Source organism: Anastrepha ludens, chromosome 3 (assembly GCF_028408465.1).
Source record: "Anastrepha ludens isolate Willacy chromosome 3, idAnaLude1.1, whole genome shotgun sequence".
NCBI lineage: Eukaryota > Metazoa > Arthropoda > Insecta > Diptera > Tephritidae > Anastrepha > Anastrepha ludens.
Genome location: NC_071499.1, coordinates 103,816,683 through 103,837,145, shown reverse-complemented (window position 1 = coordinate 103,837,145; position 20,463 = coordinate 103,816,683). Strand labels below are relative to the sequence as shown.

At 36.9% G+C, this 20,463-nt stretch overlaps 2 protein-coding genes across 4 annotated transcripts in view; both read left to right on the top strand.

The window, feature by feature from the left end:
* Window positions 1-20,463, top strand: part of LOC128858660 (uncharacterized) — a 160,288-nt gene that overhangs the window by 76,495 nt on the left and 63,330 nt on the right. The gene's annotated exons all lie outside the window — the stretch shown is intronic.
* Window positions 7,512-9,662, top strand: LOC128858662 (uncharacterized). Its single transcript, XM_054095111.1, has 3 exons — window positions 7,512-8,126; window positions 8,199-9,227; window positions 9,303-9,662. The coding sequence occupies exons 2-3, from the start codon at window positions 8,287-8,289 to the stop codon at window positions 9,466-9,468; spliced, it is 1,107 nt and encodes a 368-aa protein (XP_053951086.1). The 5' UTR covers window positions 7,512-8,126; window positions 8,199-8,286; the 3' UTR covers window positions 9,469-9,662.

Below are 20,463 nucleotides of genomic sequence, written 5' to 3'. Positions count from 1 at the left end.
AATACATTTGCTGCTAGCTTCGACTGTGCTGCTCGGCTTTTGATTCCCTTGCCGTTAACGCCGCCTCATGGCATGTGGTCTGCACGAACATTGTGAAACTGTGCTTCAACTCATTGCGACGTCGACGCAGTCCATTCCTTCTTACGTTTACAGTAGATATGTACGTACAGTGTATTCAAGAAAAACGTGCCGTACAGAAATTTCCATTACCTTAAGAAATAGATATGCAAATAGTTTTTTAGTTGTAGGCGTACAAAGTGTTTTGCGCGGTTTAAATTCTACACTTTATATGCGTCTTGTAGGTTAAACGAGGAAAATAAGTCAACCAGCCCTAAAAGTCCTAAATTGCATTGCCAATTATACTAAAACATTTAGGAGACTCGTGAGCAAGTAGGCCAAGCGATGTGTTCCTAGAATGTCGACGATAAGGCCGGAAGTTGCCTCATCAGTTGCACTTCTGCCGACATCGATAAAACAGATATTGCGGTTTTTTGACAAAGCTGTAAGTATCACTAAAGGAGGCAGTTGAATTGAAATTGACACAAAAATCTATCGACGTACCTTTAAACACTGCCCGAGTCTGGTTGGTCGAAAGTAAGAAACTGAACAGGATGTTAGATATAATGAACTTCAATTGATCCATCGCCCGCTTTTGAAAAAATATGATATTTAGAATTAGTTTTAGTTTTATTCTAAACAATTGTGTTAGTCTGTTTCAAGAATGTGAAACATTTGGTCAAATTCTTGCTAAAATTGCAAGAAAAATTGCTGAAGAGTTCCAAACAACTATGGAAATGATGGTGACAACGACTTAAAATATGGAACTGCTAGACTGCAACTCGTGGAAACAAAAAGAGGGTGTTTGAGGGTGTCAATGAAACTAAAGATCAGCGTGGAGAAAATAACTAACACTTGGCTGCTCAACCTAAATTTGAAAAAGGAAATGAAGAGTCTAGATAAAGACTAAGCTGATCGAACGAATGTTGATCTAGATGTAGTCAAGTAATATCAGGAGAATCAGTTGGGGAATAAGTTCGTAGCGTTCTTACCGAAGACTTATTCAAATAAAAAAAACAATAATTATATCAATAAGTTCATCCGTTATGGGAATAAGTATTCGTCCTTTCTTATCAAAAGTCACGAATTATTTATATATATATATAATTGGCGCGTACACCTCCTTCGGTTGTTCGGCCGAGCTCCTCCTCCTATTTGTGGTGTGCGTCTTGGATGTTGTTTCACAAATGGAAAGACCTACAGTTTCAAGCCGATTCCGAACGGCAGATATTTTTATGAGGAGCTTTTTCAAGGCAGAAATACACTCGGAGGTTTGCCATTGCCTGACGAGGGGCGACCGCTATTAGAAAAATGGTTTTCTTAATCTTGGTGTTTCACCGAGATTCGAACTAACGTTCTCTCTGTGAATTCCGAATGGTAATCACGCACCAACCCATTCGGCTACGGCGGCCGCCAATTTCACGAATTATTTAAACAATTAATTAATACATGATATAACGTGAATTATATGCCAGTGGAAGCTAGAACTTTACTCCATCTTTCAGGCGACATACGGATTCCTCTGACGAAAAATTCGAGCTTTTTTTGACTTGATCCATTCATTGAGCCAGTTTGCGATGACCTCGTAGGAAGTGAACCGCTCTCCAGTAAGGGCTAACTGCATTGATCGCAACAGATGGTAATCCGAAGGTGCAATGTCTGTCGCGTCTTCAGCCAATAATTGTTGTAGTTGAGTATCTTCGAATTTTTTCGGTGCCCCATCGCAATCTTTATCGCTCACGTCGAATTTCGACGCCAAATAAGTAAGGATCTTTACGCTTCAAATGCATGTCAACTACTGCGATCCAGACCCTACATATACACCTTCAGATCACCAGTATATTATTAGAGCGAATACAAAAGTAGTATCAGCAACGACACCTCTTTTACGAGTGCGAAAACTTATTCCAATACCCAATACATTCACCGTTGCTGTTTCTCACCTCTCGACCAATTTGTTGATGTCGTTCCGCCACAAAAAACAAAATTTTGTACATCAGAAAGAGTTCTATCGAATAAAGCCTTTGTCCGAGTTCTTACTCTTTGCTAAACAGCGAACAAATCGTTGTAAAATAAAAGAAAATATAAAAACGGCAATTGGTTGTCACATAAAATGGATTACAAGAGTGTTATCAAAGACTTTAATAATAAAAAAAAAACACTTTCAATTTAGACGAATAAGCTTATTTTTACAGCGTACCTTTTTCTCTTGCATACACTGTACACTCTTACACACATATATACATATACACATTACCACGTTGCTTTTTTGTTGCAGTTGGCAGTTGCCGGGTATTTTATTTCACTCTTTATATTGTTGCTGTTCCTTTTTTTTTCTCCCTTTGCTTTATTATTGAACAGTGGCATACAGTACACATATACAAACCCGCATACATCCATACATATGCACATCCCGTCGGGCATGAATTATAGATATGAACGAATATACACTTCGCTGTATTGTGTTGCTGTTATTATAATTATTATATTCTGCGAGTAGCGTTGTTGTTGCGATCGTCGTCATTATTATTGCTGTTGGTCGTTGTTGGAAGTACAAGGCGAAAATAGGCAAAACAAGAAAGATTTGTGCGCACAGAGTTTGTGGAAGAGAGGGGGTGGACGGACAGGCGAAGTGAGCAGGTACTAAATAACATACTCGTACATAGCACAGCAACATAGAAACGGAAAAAAACCAGCGCGAGAAAATTAAAAACAGTGCAGCAATAGCAAGCAATGTTTGATTGTCAAGGGAAAATGTTCGAATGGGTGGTAAAAGAGGGGGGAATATATGCCGCCTTCGTATCAACTAACGATTGTTGGCATTGCTTTTGTCGCTGATGTCGTTATCGTTGTTGTTGTTGTCGATATTATTACTGTAATCGTTGTTTGTTGTTGCACTGTCAGTTATTGTTTTTCTCTGTAGCCGTTGCGTTGCTGTTGCCGCTGCGACCGCTACACTTGAGTGCACTGCCTTATTGTTGCTGATTTTATTCAGTTCAGTACATTTTTCCTTTTGCATTTTTTTTTTTTTTTTGTTGTTTTTACTCTCCGTTGGCTGATGCCGCCTTTGTTATTTTGTATTGTATGTATTGTTATTATTGCATGGCTTCGCTGTGGTGTGTTTATCTCCTTCATTTCGCTGCACTGATCAGCAGCAGCCAGTGGATGTGTTGTTCTGTTTTATTACTGTGCCGCTATTGTCTGTTCAAACATTCATACATACCTTACATACATACAAATAGAGCCACATTTATATGTGCATACATTCATTGTATGCATTTTTACTCCAACCATATTTGTTATCGTTGTTTTTTTTGCTTCAGTTTTCTCATTGTCTTGCTCGTGAAAATGAAAATTTATTACCTACCCACTGTTGCGATGCTGGTTGAAGTTGTTTTAATATTTTTTTTTTTAGCTTTTTTTGTTGATGCTGGATTTTGTTGTTATTTTTTTCATTTTTTTATTACTAGTTTTTTCGTATTTCTTCTTCTTCTTGTTGTTTTAGTTTTCTTTTTTTGTCAGCAAAACAACTTATTTGCCTAGTTTTTAAATACAAATCTTGCGCTATTGAAAATACGCAGCGCAGATATTCCGTCTGCAACTGCTGGCTTGACATTATCAATTTAAGAATCTGTATTACTTGTAATAAATAATAGAACATAATAATAATCGTGTGATGTTCATAAACAGCCTTGGCAGACTTTAATAGAGATCACTTTTTGTACTTATGCACATATGTACATACATATTTATATGCACAATAATAGCAACGCGGCATATTGCAAAGTTGGGGCTATTTATTTAGTTTTTATTTAATTACTGTTTCTTAATTTTTTTTTAATTTTTTTTTTCATAAAATATATAGTTTATTATTTATGTAAATTTTTTGGTTAATGGGAAGCAAAATATTTATTGGAAGTTCGTGAAAATAAAGAGTAATGACAGTTGACTGTTGACAAAACTGTTGTTCGTCGCTGTGTATAGCCACTTTCCTGGGATTATTCAGCTCTATTCAATTCGGTTTCGCGATGAATTCTAACTAGAACGATAGGATTGATTTTTATGGGTGTTGGCAGCACTGATATAAAACTTCTGTTTTTGGTAGTACGAAGAATAAAAATAAACAATTTGCCACATTCTTCCACAAGAATTGCTGTCGAAAATACGTTTGGGATACTTAAAATAATATTCACATGTATTTGGAGGTATTTTACACAATTTTTGCTGTTTGGAGCATGACAGCATTGAAGGTGAAAGACCTGCTAATAATACACATTTTCAAAAAAATGATATTTCAACTGGAAATCTGTCGACGACGTTTTTCAAAAGCTAATCAATTCAAATGATATCAATTTGCCGCATAGCATTTAATTTTTTCGCAAAACACCTCATTCAACATAAATTTCATCACTGAAATAAAAGCTTTTTTTAATTAATTTCATACATTCTTATGCATAACTTCGCGTTTGTCAGCGCTACTAATACAAAAGACTGTGCTGCCAAACTAATGGCGAAAAAAAAACGAAGAGAACGAATCATAAATTGAACCAGATCTCTAACAGAATAACAGCGTTGTTATTGCATTTGCGTGCAAAATTTTTATACGCATCCCGATCATTGACATTGGAACACAGCTATTCAGCCTGCAAACTTACGGTGCTACAGTGGCTTGACGCGCTTTAAGCTGGCCACTAACAGGGCACAATTCCCAGCGATTTAAGCCTAGCCCGTAGCACACACTCTGTACACAATTCCTAAACCATCACTTCGTTTCATTCAAAAAGTTTTTGAATAACCCACTTTTTGTTTGCCGTAATGAGGGCTAATGTTTGAAACACTATAAACACTTCCAAAAAATTTTTAGTAGCACTTGTCATGCTCCGCTTACTTTTATCTCGACGACGGTCAGTAAAAAATGAGAAAATCCACAAACTAGCAACAATTCCCAGGTAAATGAAAATTATCAATTACACTTCGCACTTCGCCATACACGATGGGTTTTCTTCCAACTGCAACAAATCGCTGGAAATTGTACGCCATTTGTGGCCAACTTTACATGAGCGTTGCGGTGTTTCAATTTAGTGCTCTTTACGACTAAAAATCAAATGATCTGTCTACAGCGAATGTCCTTTATGACGTCGATGAAAAGCAAAGAAGAGCAGGTGTCGTAGATGTTGATTTTTGCCTCCTGGGTATTCCATTTATGGGCCTAAAAACTTAAATTGCTCAAAAACACAATTAACATTGTTTTGTAGAACAGAAAGAGTTCTATCGAATGAATGCTTACCCTTTGCCAAACGGCAAACAAATCGTTGTAAAATAAAAGAAAATATGAAAATGCTAAGAACTTATTCCCGAACCCAATAGTTTGCCAGTAGTAACGCGTGCTCTGTCAAAAAACCCCTATTGGGAAAAAGTAACTCCAATCTGATCACCCTTGAAAAACATACATACATATGTACTATGTAATTCTTTACTTCTTTGCAGCAAATTAAAAAAAAAAATTAATACAAATTTTTAATTTTGAACCAAGTTACAGCGATCTCCATTTTGCCAAATTTGCAAAGCAAGAACAAAAACTAATAATTGGACTCGGTTATTATATCCATCTTTGAAGAAAATAGTTTCTATAAAAATTTTGCGAAAATTTGCAGCATAAAACAGTTACAGTTCGTTGACAAGTTTGTCTTTCAAGCACTCGGTGCTTTGCAGTTCTTCGAACTTTGTTACATCTTTCATGTTTGAACCTGAATCTCAAGGTTCGGCTTCACATTACTCTACTTGCCATTGTATCATACTTGTACATTTAAATGTATGTGTGCATGTATGTATGTACATTGTACACACTTGCTGCCATGGTACATAAAATATATTAATTAATATCGCGTCTCTTAAATCATTTCTTGCTTGTTTGTGTTACCCCATTACTTCACCAACTTGTCACACTATTGAAACGACTGCTGTTGTTGTTGTTAATGATGCTGGACTGACGGGCTGTTGTTTAATTGCTGTGTGAAAAATTAATGCCATTCTTCGTTAAGTAAAACGCGACGTTGCCACATTTCAGCTGCTGCAAAGAGAATAAAACTATAGCCAAGTTTCTGGTGCTTTCTGTCACTTAAGATTATATGCGCGTTCATATGTGTGTTTGTGTGGAACTGAAGCAACTTGGGTAGTTATTACTTATGACTGCTGCAATAATTGGTGCTGCTTCCTTTGCCGTGATTTTGATTGCAAAAATTCTTTGCATAAATTTTAAACTAATTCTTGAATTTTTTCACGCTGAACATATGTACATATATATGTATGTGCATGTGTATGCAGTAATGAGCCCTTGGTATTTTGCTTCAGCTGTTATTTTGGGCATTTTAAGGGCGATTTGTTGCAGCAAAGTGAAAAATCGATAATTTTATACAAATGTGTGTATGTACGAACATACATAACATAAGTGTGTGTGTTGAAGTTCCCCATATGGTGCAGCAAAATTGTTCGCATACGCATAATGATATCTACATACATACACACGCTCTTACATAGCCTAAATATTCGTTTATATCTACATACATATCTATATGTGTGTATTTCGTATGTAATTCTGCAAGAAAATTGCACACACACATTCATACGTGCTTATGTATGTATGTATGTACGTAGCTGCTGCCGTCAATAAGGGTGCGGTGGTTCGGAATTGCGTAAGTGGTTGGTTCAGCTGTTTTCAGTGATTTTTCCTGTCTTTAATTTTGTTATTCATAACTTTCATACACTGCCATTTTTTCTAATATCAGTAAGTTTTTTCCCCTACGGGCATTGGTACATACATACATATTTAATGTGACCTTTGGACACATGAAAATTGGCTACATGATTCAACTTCGAAATAACTATTTGAATGATAAAAGTGAAGTAGATGTGCGTAGCATGTTGACATATAAGAAAAAAACACAGAAACATACACACATGTGTTGCCTATTAAAAGCCCTAATCCCAAACTTTATGGGGCTGAATATGCGTTATAATGCAACATTTTTATTCAGCTTGAGCGTGTAATTTGATTGCTAATTATTGTTAATGACAAATTCTGAATTTTTTTATTTAAAGTCTCTTGCTCTTGGAAAACCTAAAATAAGATTCTTTGATAAACTTTCCTCATTCTGTAAATTTCCACACAACCTGCGCCACAACCGTCAAACATGTGGGCACAACATCCTAAAATACTTGCAACTTTACGCATGTATGGCCAAATTTCAACATCTCACGCAACATGTCGCTTTCAAACCCCTTGATTATGTTGGAACGCCAACAAGTTTGCCATACAATTGTAAACCGTTTCGTTGCTATGGCGTTATTGGCGGCCATCATGGATTTACCTACACATTTCCAAAATTTGCACGAAATTGAGTAGTGCAAGTAGATAGTCACTGCATATGACTTTCCACTCTAACGCATGCTCAACAGGGGTGTGCACATGCGTTGGCGGCCATCATGGATTTTTATGAAACGGTTCGTATTTCAACGATTAGTCGGAATCGCTAGTTTGCTTGCTTACTCCAAGGCAATAGAAGCGGAAAGTACAAATTCACCACGAATAAAGTTGAACAACGAGTTGGTATATTTTAACGAGCAATTCGTTGTTTGTGGCGTTAGCAGTTGTGCAGTAATTTACGTGAGGTTCGGTTGTAAATTTCTTATAGTTTTGATGAATGAGAGTGAAAAAAATAATAAAGCAGCGCAAATATTTCATTAATATAATTCAGCTCATTTTCAAATCATATCAATAAAGAAGTTGCACGTGATTTTTGTTGTGTGCGATCGTGTTAATGCTAAACGATAGAATGAAGTGAAAAGCAGCTCAAACGGCAGCCAATTTAAAATTGCAATTAGTATTAAATTACGAAGTTTGTTGGGAAAGAACGGCGTGTTCAGGAATAGTGGCGAATACGCAAGTTGAGCATATACTGAAATACCGTTTGACTATTGCTGGTTATTCTAGGCCCTTCAATTTATGTTTACAACAGTGACTTCAAAATTGTTACGGCCAACGAGAATATTTCGGACCTCGAACGAGCAATGTAAGCGAAGATATATTTCACGTGTAAAACATTTAGCTAATAAATTCTTTTTTTATTTATTGCGTTTTACAGCTGTTCACCTTTTAATTTTTATCCTCCAAAGTTACTTCAGTAGCCTTGCCCGTATTTTAAAGTTTCTTTGAGTACTACATTTATTGTAATGTCTGCGTTAGCAACATTGTCTAATCCAACACCCACTGATTCGCCTGGCGCTGGTGTTGGCTCGTCATCAACAACAAGTGGCGGTAGCAGCAACAATGTCGAACGCCGTTGTGAAAGTGCGGACTGTACCGTCATAAAACTTGTCTCAATGGTGCCCAAACGCAAAATCACACAATTCGTTACAGAGCCTTCGGTAATGGAAAAACCTATGCTGATAAATGGTTTCACAACAGTGTTCCAAGTGGAGGGCAATTCGGCCAAGTTGAGTGATTTGAAAAATCCTAATCCTACCAAAGGCGTTCAACCCAAAACTATTTTTCGTATTGTACCAAACACACATGCGCACATCGTGAATTATGTTGTCGTTGATGCGGACGGTGATTCCTTACGCAAAATTAATGAAGGTGATCCGGCAACAATGCGTAAGTTGCTTGAATCTCAAAAAGTGAGCGCCGATCAAATGTTAAAAAAGCTCATGGCAGGACATGGTCCCAGCGTGCCGATTGTATGCAATGCCGCTCCGATGCCAACGGGTGTAAATACTATAACTTCAACGGCCCCATTAAATGCGACAGCCACTACAAATACTGTCGCCGTATCCGCCACAACAACACCTACAATTAGCACTGCAACACCTAATGCAAATGTGCGTGCCAACCCTACGACATCACCAGCGGTTACTCCTGGTGGCAGTGCGGCAAAAGCATCAGCTATACAATTACCTATGCGTATGCATCCGAATTTAAAGATAACTGCTGTGGCTAGCAGAGAAAATTTTGGACAACTAGTGGAATCAAATTTACCTACACTGCAGCCGTTGCATACGCCAGCACCCGCCGTACCCACGGTACCACTGATAACGCCTGTGCCACTGGCGAATTTGCAGAGCTCACCTGTTGTTGCTGCTGCTGCTGCTGCTGCTGCGACCACAGTGGATAAGTGAGTGTTTTGTAAAAACAAAATTTGGAATGCTTACTTATAAAGACTATTATATATTTTTATTTACTTGAACAGGCCAAATATCGATAAAATGCAAGCTGAACTGGCAGAATTACGACGCACCGTTGCTATGCTTGCTGAGGCTATGCCTATGAATCCACAAGCACAGAAGGCGCTCCAACAAACGTCGTCCCAACAACCACCTCGCGCAATGGTCGTAAAGCGACAGCGCCTCAATTAGTCAGCTAATCTGCTTATTTAAATCAGCTTTATGTCGAGGTTTAGGGAGGTATGCTGGCAAACACACAAAAAGAGAATAGTTAGACTGTAGAAATAGCCTTTTTTTTATCCAAAGAAAAGTTAGGCATTTGCCGATAATTTAAATATGTGAACTTTTATTGGTAAGCCGTTTTCAATATATAATATAAAACTTGAGTTTTGGCCCTTTAACTAGAGATTGGGGCTTTTTTATGCGTATTTCAACGCAGAACTCCATTCGTATAAAAGTTCTGTTATATTCTTGTACTATGGGAGTTTTAACAACATCGATTGTGTGTTAAGAAAGCCAACGAGTAATGGAAATTTAAAATACTAGCAAATGATTCGGAAATCAGCATACTGCCAAACGCACTATACTAAATTTAGTGTATTTCCATAAGCAACAGACTCCATGAAATTGAAATATGAAGTTTGGGCTTGTTCGAGCTTCAATCACAACCGCAATGTTGCTTGATTTGTGAAAGTATCACGTTCGATGTAAAATTCTTGCAACATTATCAAAAGCATTACGTTCGAAGTGTCAAAAATTCGGCAAATGTTGTGCGCGAATACAAATAAATCGGCATCAAAATTTTTTTGTTTTCCGAACGTCAGAAAAGTATCAGTTGAGCAATTGCAACAGTGTTACAATCCCTTTAATTTCTTTGTTTTGCTCATTTAACAGTTTTGACATTTCACTTTTTTGTTATTTCCTGTTCACTCTGTTGGTCTCTGTTACGTTCAGCATTCTCTTCAGGGCATCATCGACTTTAGATATATAGCTAGTAACTTATTTATTTGATTTCATTCAATATTAATTTTTTTATCTAATTTCGTTTAATACTAACTACGAAATATACGCTTTGCTGGAGAAACTGTAATGCCGCGTCCGCTTGTCCTGACGGCAACTAAGTAATCTGGCTGCGTCGAATTAGAAGAAAGCGAAAATTAAGAAAGAAAAGAAATCCTCCTTGCACATAAGCTACATAGGAAATCTTCAATTAGCTGTGGGAAATGTGGCGACTTTTTATTTTGTGACTATTTCCAGCGTACGTTTCACAAGCAAATCACACTGCAAATGAACAGCTGATTTTGACTTGATGCTTGGACCAAAGGCAACAACAAATACATGTAGGGTTTTACTTATATGCGGTTGCTGCCACTTATAATAAATTCGCCTTGGTCGAATCAAAGATACACTCAAGGTGGATTTAATAAGGTGACAGCATTCACCCAGCTGAATTTTTCGCCGTAGGTATGGCTTACGTCAAAATGATATGCTTTGTTTGTATGTATTGGTATGTTTACATTCGTATGTTTACATTTGCTTGCTGATTTTGACATGATGCTTGCACCAAACGCAACAACAAATACATGTAGGGTTTTACTTATATGTGTTTGCTGTCACCTGTAATAAATTCGCCTTGGATACACTATTCTCTGGTTCTGTTCGTTTACGTTCCTCGTCAAGGGAGTTGCCACCCAGTAGTGTCACTACAGATATGTATGCATTGCAGTTGTCGCACATGAAAGGCCGAAATGCGCAATTATCAAATATTTGTAAGCTGTAGTCAGCTAAAGGAAACTAGGTTGGCTTAAGGGGTTATACGCAGTTATGAAGCAAATAAAAGACGGGTTGTCAAGGATTTATCCTGAAGAAACTTCAGAATATTTTAATTTGAAAATTTTTGGCGGTTATAAAAGCATCCTTCAAGAACGTAACAAAATTTTTTATTTATGAAAATGTTGATTATAGAGCGCGCTGCAGGCGATTTCTGGAACCTCCTTTAAAAAAAGACGATTTACGGTGTACATCGTAACTCAGGATTGGATTATCTGAAATCAAAAAACCAAACACATTTTGTTAATATATTAGATTATCTAGTAATTAATCGTTCGGCTAATCAAAATAGTGAATTTTCACAAAATGGCAGCTTTTAAAAGAAATGATTTCGATTTTTACGTTAAAATTTGGCCGTAAATTGATTATAAAATGGAAAATAAGTATCAGATTTACAAAAGGAACGATTAATTACTAGAAAATGTATCTTTAAAGATTGAGTTAAAACGGTTGACCGATCAAACAAGCCGTTTTCGAGATATCGTGTACACCGACTTGAAAAATGCCGTTTTGAAAAAAACACGTTTAAAGTTTCAATACCTACCTTAAAACGTGCCGAGGCATCTCTACATATTTAGGTATAACTCCGAAAGTATTGCTTAGATCTACTTCAAATTTCGTGCGTATACTTTTGAATATATGTACATTACAAAAATGCACTAAAAAAACGATTTTTTTGAAAGTCATAACTGCGTATAACCCCTTAAGCCTCAAGTTTTGATGGAAACTGTAACGTATTTCGATTTAATCGGTATGGTATGTGTTCTTGGATACCTGTTGACCGACCAAATACGGTTCGTCGTATGGCGGCTTTAGAGCCCTTGCTTATATAATATATCGTGTCATCTCGTAACTGATTCGCTACATTTATAAATGCTACCTATTGGCTAATGAACAAATCAGTTTTAAGGTCTAAATACTTATTCTTAAATATAATTTATAATAACCTTAATGCGAATACACATTCCTACAGCTAATTACAAATACACTTTCCTGCAATATTGAGATATATTTGTTTTTATCACTTGACAACTGGGAATTATTTTTATTTTTGTAATCTCTTCTGAGAGCTTTGACAAATCTTTGTTCAGCGCGTCACTTAATTTTCTACAATAATTTTATTTTTAAAGCTGACTTCCATCCTTTCTTGGAAAATTTTGAGTAGTTGGCTGTATTTTGTACTTTTTAAAGGTTATTTTTAAGAAGCGAAAGAGGCCGTTCAAGTATTACGTAAGCAGATTTATTACAATTATTTTACTTTTACAGTTGGCGGAAGAAACCTGTTATCAAGTAATCTGAATAGGCCACTTCTTGGACGACAGCAATCTGTATTTCTACATTTTACAATTTGAAGCAAGTATTGGCTTTCACGCACATGTTCTGAATACCATTTAATGTCTGGAAAATCAGGAACGTCTTGTTGACCTGCCCCAACATATTTTGCAGTAACATTATAGCCATCAATTTCCATTGAACTTCATACTTCAGCTAATACATTTCCTGCGAAGTTCGAAATTAGATCTTTCTAAATGTTCATCAATTGTAACGCCACGTTCATCCAAATGAGACCCAAAATGGTCATGAGGCAACATTAAACCAGCCAGTTCCCGACTAAGAGGAGCCATTCTGCGCTCTACTCTGTTGTACGCACTTCTTCCAGGAGCATTGGTAGCTAAAAACAATGCATCGAGATCATGTCGCTTAAAGTGTTGTATAGCAAACCCTATGACTTTTTCTTAACGCGGATTTTCATCTGGCCCTCCATCAACCGTCATGATTACCACTGGTTTTCCTAGTCCATGGTCAGTTTTAGCTAATGGTCGAAACTCTTCAAGTTCGAGAAGCGTCTCGAAATTCTGAGCATGAGTATTAGCAGTAGATGAACTATGCTTTTCACTTCGAATAGCGATGTATGTTGGTCCAGAATATCCAACGGCTTGCGGTTGTCCTAGCACACTGGAAGTGATTTTGATACCAGCATAAACAGATGGTATTAATTTATGACGCTCAACGATTACCCAATCGTGGTCTTTGTAGCAGTGCAATTTTGAGGTTGTTTTCAACACTTCCGTTGACAACGTTGGATGATAGTTGATTTGTCATACCGTTACTTGCTCTGGCGTCGCTTGAACTGCAACGCTTCGACAAACGGTCCCCAAACAGCTATATCGCAATATCTTAATAAACACGATCCTTTAAAAGTCTTGTCTTTGTATCCATCAATATGTAACATTGCAATCTCGGGAATTAAATTTCTTTCTGATATTCTCGGATTACTGTAAATAATTCCGTTATCCAAACAAACCAAATGAATAATATTGGGAGCTCTAAAGAGCTTTCCATTCGTCACTTGCCGATATTGCGGTTTGGCATTTTTTGGCTGCCTTATGAAATATTCAATTATGTTTTTGGCAGGTTGAATAGTAGTTTGGCCCTTTGTCAAGATTGTATGCGATACATTTAATTATTTCCTTTGCTGTTGCTATCTCAAATCTTTATTTGCGTGGCATCTCTGCAGCCAGATGATAAATAATGTGTGTTCGCGTAGATCTAATCAATCATAGACTTTGTTTTATGCTCGCATTGCAGCATTTTGTGAGTTTTGGTAAAGCGGATTTAGAGATACAGTAGACGCTCACCAATTAGAACCACTTTGTTTTTAGGGTGATTCTAATTTCTGAAAAATTCTAATTCATGGACGTTTTTTTATTTCAATAAAACCTTAAAATTTAAGTCAATTTGCATTGAAAAACTACAATGAAATTTTGTCTTACTAAATTTTATTCATAAAAACGAGAAAACATAAGGTAACAATCCAATATACATATATGTATTTATGCGCTAAGTCAAAAAAAGGTCCAAAAAACAAAAAACTCCAATTACAGTAAATATATTTTTTTTTATCAAAAATACATAAGAGATCGATAAATATACATTAAAACAGCCAAAAATTAATCAAAAACTTCGTAACTAATTTGCAGGCATGTAGTCTGTTATTGCTGTTTGCTTCTTCCTTTTATTTGTTTCTGCAATAACAATCTCATTGCGAAGAGCTAGCAGATTGCTTGTGTGCTTTGCGGAAAACGATTCACTATAAGTACACCATTTTATTAAATTATTGACGCTTTCAATGGCTGTAGAAGTAGAGACAACTGGTAAGATCTCCCGGTCATCAAATTCGCTGCTACCTGAAGACTCATCATCGCTATTGAGATCATGTGCAGGGTCGTCATCAAGCACATCATTGTTCCATATTTCAATTTCTGGTATGCTAATGTTATTAGTTGGCTCTATTTCTGTTAAAAGTGCTTGAGCTGCCTGAAGAGCTCCATTGCAGTCTTGATCTTTTTGCAGTAACTGTGCTAGTGGCACATCATCGTCATCACTTTCACACTGATCAGAGTCCCAGTTGTTCAACTTTGAGCAGGACTTTTTTTATTACTCTTTCTGGAACAGCATACCAAGCTTGCTTTAATAGCATGATTGCATTTCGAATTGAAAAGGATTTCAAGCGAACCTTGAGGTCACCTCCTTCAGCAATTAATTGAGAAAGAAGCATACTTCTGTAGTTTAGCTTGGTTAACTTAATAGGATTCTGATCCATTGGTTGTAAAGTTGCTGTTACATTTGGTGGAAAGAAAAATGCAATTATATTTCCATCGTCGCTTTGAAGTTTCTCAATTGGTGCATGAGCAGAGCAGTTGTCAATTAGCAAAATTGCCTTCGGAGGCAAATTATTTTCCTGAGAGAAACGAATCACCTGTGAATTGAAAATATTTTGGAATTACTGAACCTAAAAACAAAGTTTTTTCTTATCTCATGAATAAATATGTTGTGAAACCAATCATGAAAAATCCGAGATGTCATCCAAGCATTTTTTGAAAAGTTGTAATGGAGTGGATTATTGAATCCTTCGAAACTTCTTGGTTTTTTTGCTTTTCCAATTACTAATGGCATTAATTTATGTGATCCATCAGAATTTACACCAAGTAACACTGAAATTCGTTCCTTCTGGATTTTATACCCGGGGGCGGTTTTCTCGAAAAGAGAGACGTATGTTTTGTCAGGTAAACAACGGTAAAATAATCCGGTTTCATCTACATTATATATTTGTGACTCCATTAGCCCCATCTCATCGACTTTTGCACGACATCTGTGAATAAACGGGGTGACTGAAGCAACATCACTAGAGAGAATCTCGCCACAAATTTTTAAAAAACGTATTCCGTGTCGTTTTTTAAATTTGCTAAACCATCCATCACTTGCGCTAAATGTACTTTCATCTTTATCGGGATATTCCACTTTGAATATTTGTTTGGCTTTCTCCTTTAGTATTGGCCCAGTTAATGTACACTTTTTTTCGCGTTGATTTAAAAACCACTCATAAAGACTTGCTTCCATTTTTGGATATTCAGCGATATGCAATGATTTTTTGTTAGCCTTATGATAGGTATTAGAAACAGCGCTTAAAATTGATGATTTCATAGATTTGATATAGGTGATTGCAGATGGCGCCACATCAAATTCTAGGGCTAACCGCTTCCCTTGAATACCTTGGTCAAGCTTTTCCAAGATCTGCACTTTGGTTTCCAAAGACAAAGTATTTTTCTTACGTTTATTTGGCATTTCAACGAACGACTTTTACTTTTAAGCAAACAATGCCGAAACACGTGCCCGCGAATCGAATTTCAAACAAAAACTAACAAAAACTGTACAGATAGCGACGAAAATCCAACGACTACCGAGCGTAACATGAATAAATTGCAACAAAAAAACAAAATACCCCCACTCTTGCTGGGCAATCTTTCGCCATTGGAGCGTGCTCGAATTTGTAGTTGACGGATACCAGTTATTTGCATTGCCCCTCTTGTTCATGAGCTTTAAAGCATTTCCTGCATCTTTCAGTCTTTTCCTTGCAATGTTGTGCGAAATGGTTAAATCTAAAGCATGTTAACATTGGGATAGTATATATGTTTGTACTTTTATCTTGGTGTAGGCATAAGTCACTTTGTCTGGGATATTTTGACCTTTAAAGAAGATTTTTACGGTTTTTTTTTCTTTGTCGTCTCTGTCCCTTTGTTCTAATCTGATCAGTTTTAATATCTGTATCGATGATTTAAAGACTTTTTTCAGTTCTACGTCATTTTAACCCTTTAGTAGTCCACTTTCACTCACTCCCTTTAATTTGACAATCTTTAGTTTTTTTTAATAGGTTGGACACTGCTATAACGTTTATAGGTTTTCTTTTCTGTCCGTCGGTTTTTGAGTCAATGAAGACTATAAAGGTTCCCTGGTGGTCACGGGGAACTGAGTCTAGTGGCGATAGGCGAGGGGTGGGGTACAGTTCTCTAGACAGGCTTAATTTCCTTGTACGGCAGTCCTTGGTCGGGAGAAACCCTTCTTATTCCGGTAACGTAGAACCAACTGCCATGGAATGTTTTTTGTTTTAGTTTGTTTGCATTCAGTGTTAGAGTCATTGAATGCAATAAAGTGTCCATGGTGGTCTTTTTTCGTATCTGGGTTCTTCTTTTTTGGTGGCATTTTTTGTAGTCGTTAAGGGTTTAATAATTATGTTGCTTTCGAAATTGCCAATTTTTGTCCTTTTTTGCAAGCTTGATGATTCTTGTGCGCGGGTGCCCTTTGGCTTCTTTAGCCACGTTTATTTTGCGCTTGCTGTTCACTATTTCATTAGCTTGTTTTTAATTCTTTGTATTGATAATAATACTGTTTCAATAAGTTCTGTATTTATTACGTAATTAAATTCACTTATTGTTAGTTTTCATTGTCTACTTTAAATTTACGTTGAATTTTTTATCCTCTTTTAACCTTCACGGTTGCCACTGGAATAAGTTTTTTACTTTGATTTAAACAAATCATCTGCAAGTTTTGTGTATTTGTATTTGAAGAAATATTTCTTTAAGAGTGAATATTTTTTTTGTTTTTTTTTTTTACAAATATAAAAATAAGTTATCTGTATCTTACTATAAGTTGAAGTTTTTCAAAATAAACGGCTTACTGGTACTGGAAAAGTATGTGAATTGAACTCAAATAAGCTGGAGTAAGAGAGTTAAGCTGTAATTTTAAGTCATTAAATGCATTAAATGCAGTAAATAAATTTAAATTAATTGTATTATAAACTAAACAGAGTAATTTTTATTTTTATACTCGTTTTTATACGGGAAATTGGTTTGTATGCTAGCTTTTAATTTTTTTTCAGCCCAAACAAGGTGATGTAAACCGAGAAATGAATTCTTGATTGCATAGATTACGAACTTGAGTACTTCTTAAGCATATACAGTATTGTGCTCAGATCAAGCAGCCTTTTTGTGGTAACTACCGATTTGTATAGAAATATATTTGAATATTTCCTTCGTAATGGTTTGGTGGGGAGTGTCTTGCAAAGGCGTTACATCTCTTCATTTCTGCGAAAAAGAGGTTACGACCGGGGCAAAAGTGTACCAGGAGGATGGCCTAGAGGGCGTGGTGAAGCATTTGAGCAGTACCCTCTTCAATGGGGAGAGCGTTGGATCTTCCAGCAAGATTCCGCTCCAGCCCTTAAGCCAAAAACCACCCAACAGTTACTAAAAACCAATTCCTCGGATGACCAGAATGACTCGGGTTTTTCCCGACCCAGTAAGCTAACCCTGTCTAGTGTATCGTACCTCAAAAACCAATAATCCTGGGCTCATGACTGCAGAAGATAGACCGTCTGGAAGCCCAGATCTGAATCGACTGCACTACAGTTTGTGGTCAGAAGTGGAGGACATGGCCTGTCGAAGACCTCACTGAGCTCATCCCAGATCGCTGATTAAAAATCTTGTAAAATATTGCATACGTTTCCTTTTGACACTCCGAACAGTCTGACGATCGTCCTCTATTCAGCTGAGGAACTAAGCGCACATAAAGCAATCGCGATAAGTTTGTCTAAAGGGATGCATTTCCTATGCGTTGTATCAGTTTTTGCAATGGACATGACATGGACGTTACATCAAAAGGCAAAGAAATATTGTCTCATCCTAAAGCAGTCCTCAAAAAACTGGTCGGTGCTGGAAGGAATGTCTAGCTCGCAGAACTTGCCGTGCCTCACCTGCAATACAGGGACACACATTGATTCTTGTATTCACTAATAAAAGAAACTGATACACTAGGTTGTTCAACAAGTTTTGCGGTTCGATAAGAAAATCGCAATTTTATGGTTTGAAATGCACTTTATTATTCAATACAGTCTCACTGAACAGCAATACACTTGTGCCAACGAGATTCTAATTTATGAGCTCCTTCCCTGAATTTAGAATCTGAAAGTGTTGCAAAATACGCTTCCACAGCTGTTATGATCGCACCCTTTGATGAGAAACGCTTTCCACGCATGCATTTTTTAGGTCTGGAAGCAGATGGAAGTCGCTAGGAGGAGCCAAAGCTGGTAAATGCGATGGATGCTCCAACAATTCGAACTTTAATTCGTGGATTTTTGCCATTGTCAAAATGCGCTTGTGACTCGGTGCGTTGTTCTGAAGAAGAAGATTTTTTTTCTTTATTATTATTATATTATTATTTTTTACCAATTTTTCCCTTCAGCTGGTCTAAAAGGTTACAATAATATTCAGAATTTATTGTTTTACCAGTGTGCAAGTGATCCACAAATCTGATGCTAACACCTTCTTGGCCGATTTTTGGACGCGAACTCGTTTCGGAGACGAAGACCCAGGTTCACACTATTCTTTAGCCTCTTGTTTTGCTTTAGAATCGTGATGATAGACCCAAGTCTCATCCATAGTGATGAATCGATGCACAAAATCCACTTTATCTGTGCGGAAACGCTCTAAATGTTGCTGAGAAAGTCGCATGCGACTGTGTTTTTGTTCTGTTCTTAGCGAATGCGGCACCCATTATGCACATAGTTTTCTGAAACCCAATACTTCAGTCGAAATATTGCTTACACTGCCCAATGAGTTGCCTAGGGCTTCTACTAAATTTCTTTCAGTCACCATTCGACGATTCTCCAATACAATTTCCTGTGTTTTTTCTACGATTTCTGATATTGTTGCGGTTTTTAGACGTCCTTGACGTGGATCATCTTGAAGGCTTGTACGATCATGTTTAAATTCAGCAACCCATCTTTCTACTGTACTGATTAATGGCGAAAAGTCCTTATACACTTTCAACATCCCTTCATAAATTTTCTTTGCTTTCAAAACTTCCAAAAATAAAAATTCAATCATTGCCGATACCTAATTTTTTCCTTTTCTCTGCCTTTTCTTCAAATCGTTAATAATAAATAAAGAAACCAAAAACACTAAAATATTCCACCAAACCAATTTCTATTGCTCATTTCTGGAGGCCAGTTACCTGAACACTGTTCGGTGTCCACAGCGGAAGCAATGGCCATATACAAAGCAGCGGATTTCGCGCAGTGTATTAAAGGAAGATTCCTCATTTATATCCATATAAAACATTTATAGTAGTAGTAAATTGGTTGAAAAAATAAGAGACCTTTGTATACGGAACTTAAAAAAGATCAGCATTATGTGGGTACCAGGCCATAAAGGCATCCGAGGCAACGAGCGAGCCGACGAAACAGCTCGAGAGAGTTTATTCAGAGAATGATTTACATAGGCATATAAAAAAAACATATTGACTCGATTCAACTGACTGAATGGTATACGTTTAGTCATCGGTATACTGAATTCAACGACAGGCGCAAACCACCTTTATACCCAAGCAATACGAGTACACCTCGATATTTATCAAGCCAGTTCGCCAGACTCAGAATCGGACATTCTAAACTCACACACCAACACCTCCTCACAAGAGGTACCAAACAACAATGTCCATTTTGTGATAATAACGCATCAGCTGACCATCTTTTAAGTGATTGTCGCACCTTAGAAAGTTTCAGGAAAAAACACTTCGGACCCACCAAACCTTCTGCTCTACTGGCTACTGTTTCTACCACCAATATAACTGCGTTAAATAATTTTTTGAAAGATTGTAACTTAACTGCTATGATTTATGTTAATATGATTTGCTAATAATAACAGAGACTGTTCTATGTAACTATCGAGATGTAGGCCCTGGCAGCTAGTGATCGTTCTTGTATTAGTTTTAGTATTATATATTGTATTAATTCTAATAAATAAATAAATAAAGAAACCAAAAACACTAAAATATTGCACCAAACCAATTTCTAGGAAGAAAACCTTTCAAAGTTGTTGTTGTTGTAGCAGCATAAACATTCCCCATTCACGTACGGGGAATGCTGCTGGAGTGACAGTCCTTGGCCGGATATAAATTCGGGTCGTTCCGGTAACGTAGAACCAACTGTCGTGGGAACGTCAAAGTCAGTCAAAGTAGTCTTGA

Bases quoted from the DNA above. Each gene is read 5' to 3' on its own strand.
- LOC128858662 (XM_054095111.1), top strand. From the start codon at position 8,287: ATGTCTGCGTTAGCAACATTGTCTAATCCAACACCCACTGATTCGCCT. The intron at 9,228-9,302 runs GTGAGTGTTTTG...TTACTTGAACAG, and splicing joins GCTGCGACCACAGTGGATAA to GCCAAATATCGATAAAATGC.